The 2,839-nt window shown below is 40.2% G+C and overlaps 1 protein-coding gene across 1 annotated transcript in view; it reads left to right on the forward strand.

Moving 5' to 3' along the window:
• The window catches only part of ORC5 (origin recognition complex subunit 5), a 166,873-nt gene that overhangs the window by 24,807 nt on the left and 139,227 nt on the right, over positions 1-2,839 (forward strand). The window contains exon 5 of the mRNA XM_019509451.1: positions 676-787. Coding sequence (XP_019364996.1) covers positions 676-787 — 112 coding nt within the window. The remainder of the gene's footprint in view (positions 1-675; positions 788-2,839) is intronic.

Raw genomic sequence — 2,839 nt, forward strand, 5'->3', positions numbered from 1 at the left:
ATATATATTTGAAATATTTCTTTCATTCTTAATAAATAGAAAATGTTAGAACTCAGTAACAATGCATTTTTTGACATAAAGAAAAATTTTGTTACCTGTTGAACTGAATAACAAAGTTGGAAATTGCATGTTCCTATAAACTTTATTGAAATGTCAATATAGAGTATTAAACCAATTACAGCCACTATCATTAAAATTGCAAACCAGTCAGTAAAGTAGAGAGATCATTTTTACCACACTGGAGCAGGGGGAGGGAAGTCAGCTGACATTTATAAATAATTCTGAAGTATCTTTCCTGAACGAAAACATTGCTCTTGCTTTACTTCCTCAATCCTTCCTGTTTAAATCTAGACTTTCCTTGAGATTAATTATCAAGGTAAAATGTTGTCTTAATTTGGGGGCAAGAGAGGAAAGCAAATTGATATGCCTAATACCAGGGCCCCATCACCCAAAGTAGTGTAAATGTCAATTAAATGGTAAGAGATGTACAGGAATCCCAGTTACGAAGATCTGCAAATGTATGAGCATCTTGATTAGGCCATCTAAAAACTTATTAATATGCTGATAATTTGTGTTAAACTCTGAATTTGATGAAATTCTTTGAATGAAGAATGCTAACAGTCATTCTTCTGATTAATATTTTTACATGCAAGGTCACCTTCTTTCTTTTTACAGGCAGACAGAAATGTGACTGTCATCTTGGTCACTGAAATTGTATGGGAACTGTTCCGTCCAAATACAGGATGCTTTGAACCACTCACCTTATATTTTCCTGACTATAGCATAGGTAATTTATTTTCCCCATTTTTTTTAAAGAAAAAAAGTACTTGAAAAGCTCTATGCAGGTGGGGTTTTGGTGCGGGGAGAGGGTGTTGTATATTTGTTAACCATTATGACTTTTCCTACAAGTAGGTTTAAGTCATTTAGAAAACCTGGTAATTGAAAAGGTATGCTGTATACTAGAATTTGGAGGGCTTTGTTCATATAGACACAAATGAAAACACCCTTTGGCTTTTGGCCAAAGTATCATGGCTAAACTGAATATGAAATGCAGAAATGTATTGATGTAGTCGGGTGCCCGGGCAGGTGCCACACTCATGGCAGCTTCCAGTCGCTGTACCATAATATTGTGATTATGTGGCTGCAGTGGCAGATGTGCTTTCCTGTGGCTCCTCTCTCCCCTCGCACCCAAGTTGGCACCCAGGGCAACTGCCCTACTTATGCCATTGATTAAATATATTATTTTAGGTGCTGGTACTTAATTCTGTCCCAGAAGGAAATTTGAATTTCACTATAAAAAGGAAAAAAAATTACTGAAACTTTGTGTTGGCTTTCTTAAATAGTATGGAGTAATCAATCAATTTAGTCAACAATGTAAGACTATTCTGGTGAAATAATATGTCTGAACCATGATTTTTTTTAATGTGCTTGTCGCGAATATAAAAAAAAAAACTTAAGTTACAAGAAAAATTCATTGAATGGTCTTTGATTTATGGATATCATAAACTGCTTATCTCAGCTTTAATAAAAGCTAAGGAAATTCAGACTAAAAATTATTTAAGCTAGTATTAAGGTTGAAATTATATTGCTGTTTGAAATATTAATAGACTGTCATAATTTTTTATTTATTTATATTACAGTAGTACTTAATGACGCCATTTGAGATCAGGGCCTCATTTTAAGCATTATAATCCTGACCTGAACAGCTTATTGTGTGAATTGTTGAGGGAGAGGAAGGGATGGCAGAATACAGATCTGTGGCAGAGCTAGCAACAGAACTCAGAGTTTCTCAGTCCTGGTCTAGAGCCCTGTGTTTTGGATGCCCTTACTTCATTTAAAAACACAATTCTGTGAAGTCAAGAAACTTTAAGCAAGGTCTTGATGCCACCCATAACATTTACTTTATGGTCCCAAGTGTTGTATACATCTGGATCAGACATTCCCTTCCCTTTAACTCCATGTTTCCCAACTTTTTCCAGCCCAAGGCACACTTACATTAACAGCATTTTTCTGCGGCACACCTGTTAAGGCATTCCCCATCCTCATACTTATTGTAGCTCATTGCCGTGGCAAAATTCTGTGGCATACCTGTTCATTTCTAACAGCACAGTTTTGTGCTGTGTCACACAGGTTGGGAAACACTGCTTGAACTTGTCTGAGTTTTCATGCTGAGCAGTTCCTCACCTGTGACAAAGCCATGCAATAACCAGTGGGCTGCCACCAGACACATTAGGGCGAGAGACTACCTTTCTCGAGTCCAGGTTGTGGACAGTATCTCATGCTTTACCTTCTGTGTCCCGAAGAACTTCCTAGACATTAGCCATCATGGATGTGTTTATAAGGGACAATGCAGTGCTGTGTTCTGTAGTTTCAGGTCCTGGAAGCAGAATAGCTCCATTAGTGCAGTGCTCTGCCTTGGCTCTTTAACTCTGATGAGTTTGCTAACTTGAGAATGTCTGCCTAGCACTGCATGGTGTAGGGGTGCACCAACAGAGAATTTGGGGCCAATACAGATAGCCAATTTTTAAGGAGGCATATCAACTGATACCGATCCGATTTCCGATACCAGTCTGGCAGTGTGGAGAGCTGCCTCCAGCTGGTAAGTCTGGTGTGGTGGGAGGGGGAAAGGAAGGGGAATGAGGGGATCAAGCCCCCCCAGGGAGGGAGGCATGGGGCTGGGGCAGGAGCTGCCTGGCTGGGACAGGGCTGGCACAGGATGGAGCAGCAGCTTGTGTACGGAGGAGGGGAAAGCAGCTCCTACTGCCACGTGCCACTTGGCCGGGAGCTGCTAGTTTGGCGGCTCATCCAGCGCTCATGTGCTTGTCCGGCAGCTCCTGCC

The sequence above is a fragment of the Gavialis gangeticus genome, unplaced genomic scaffold, assembly GCF_001723915.1.
Source record: "Gavialis gangeticus isolate Ggan-Ray unplaced genomic scaffold, GavGan_comp1, whole genome shotgun sequence".
NCBI classification, from domain to species: Eukaryota; Metazoa; Chordata; order Crocodylia; family Gavialidae; genus Gavialis; species Gavialis gangeticus.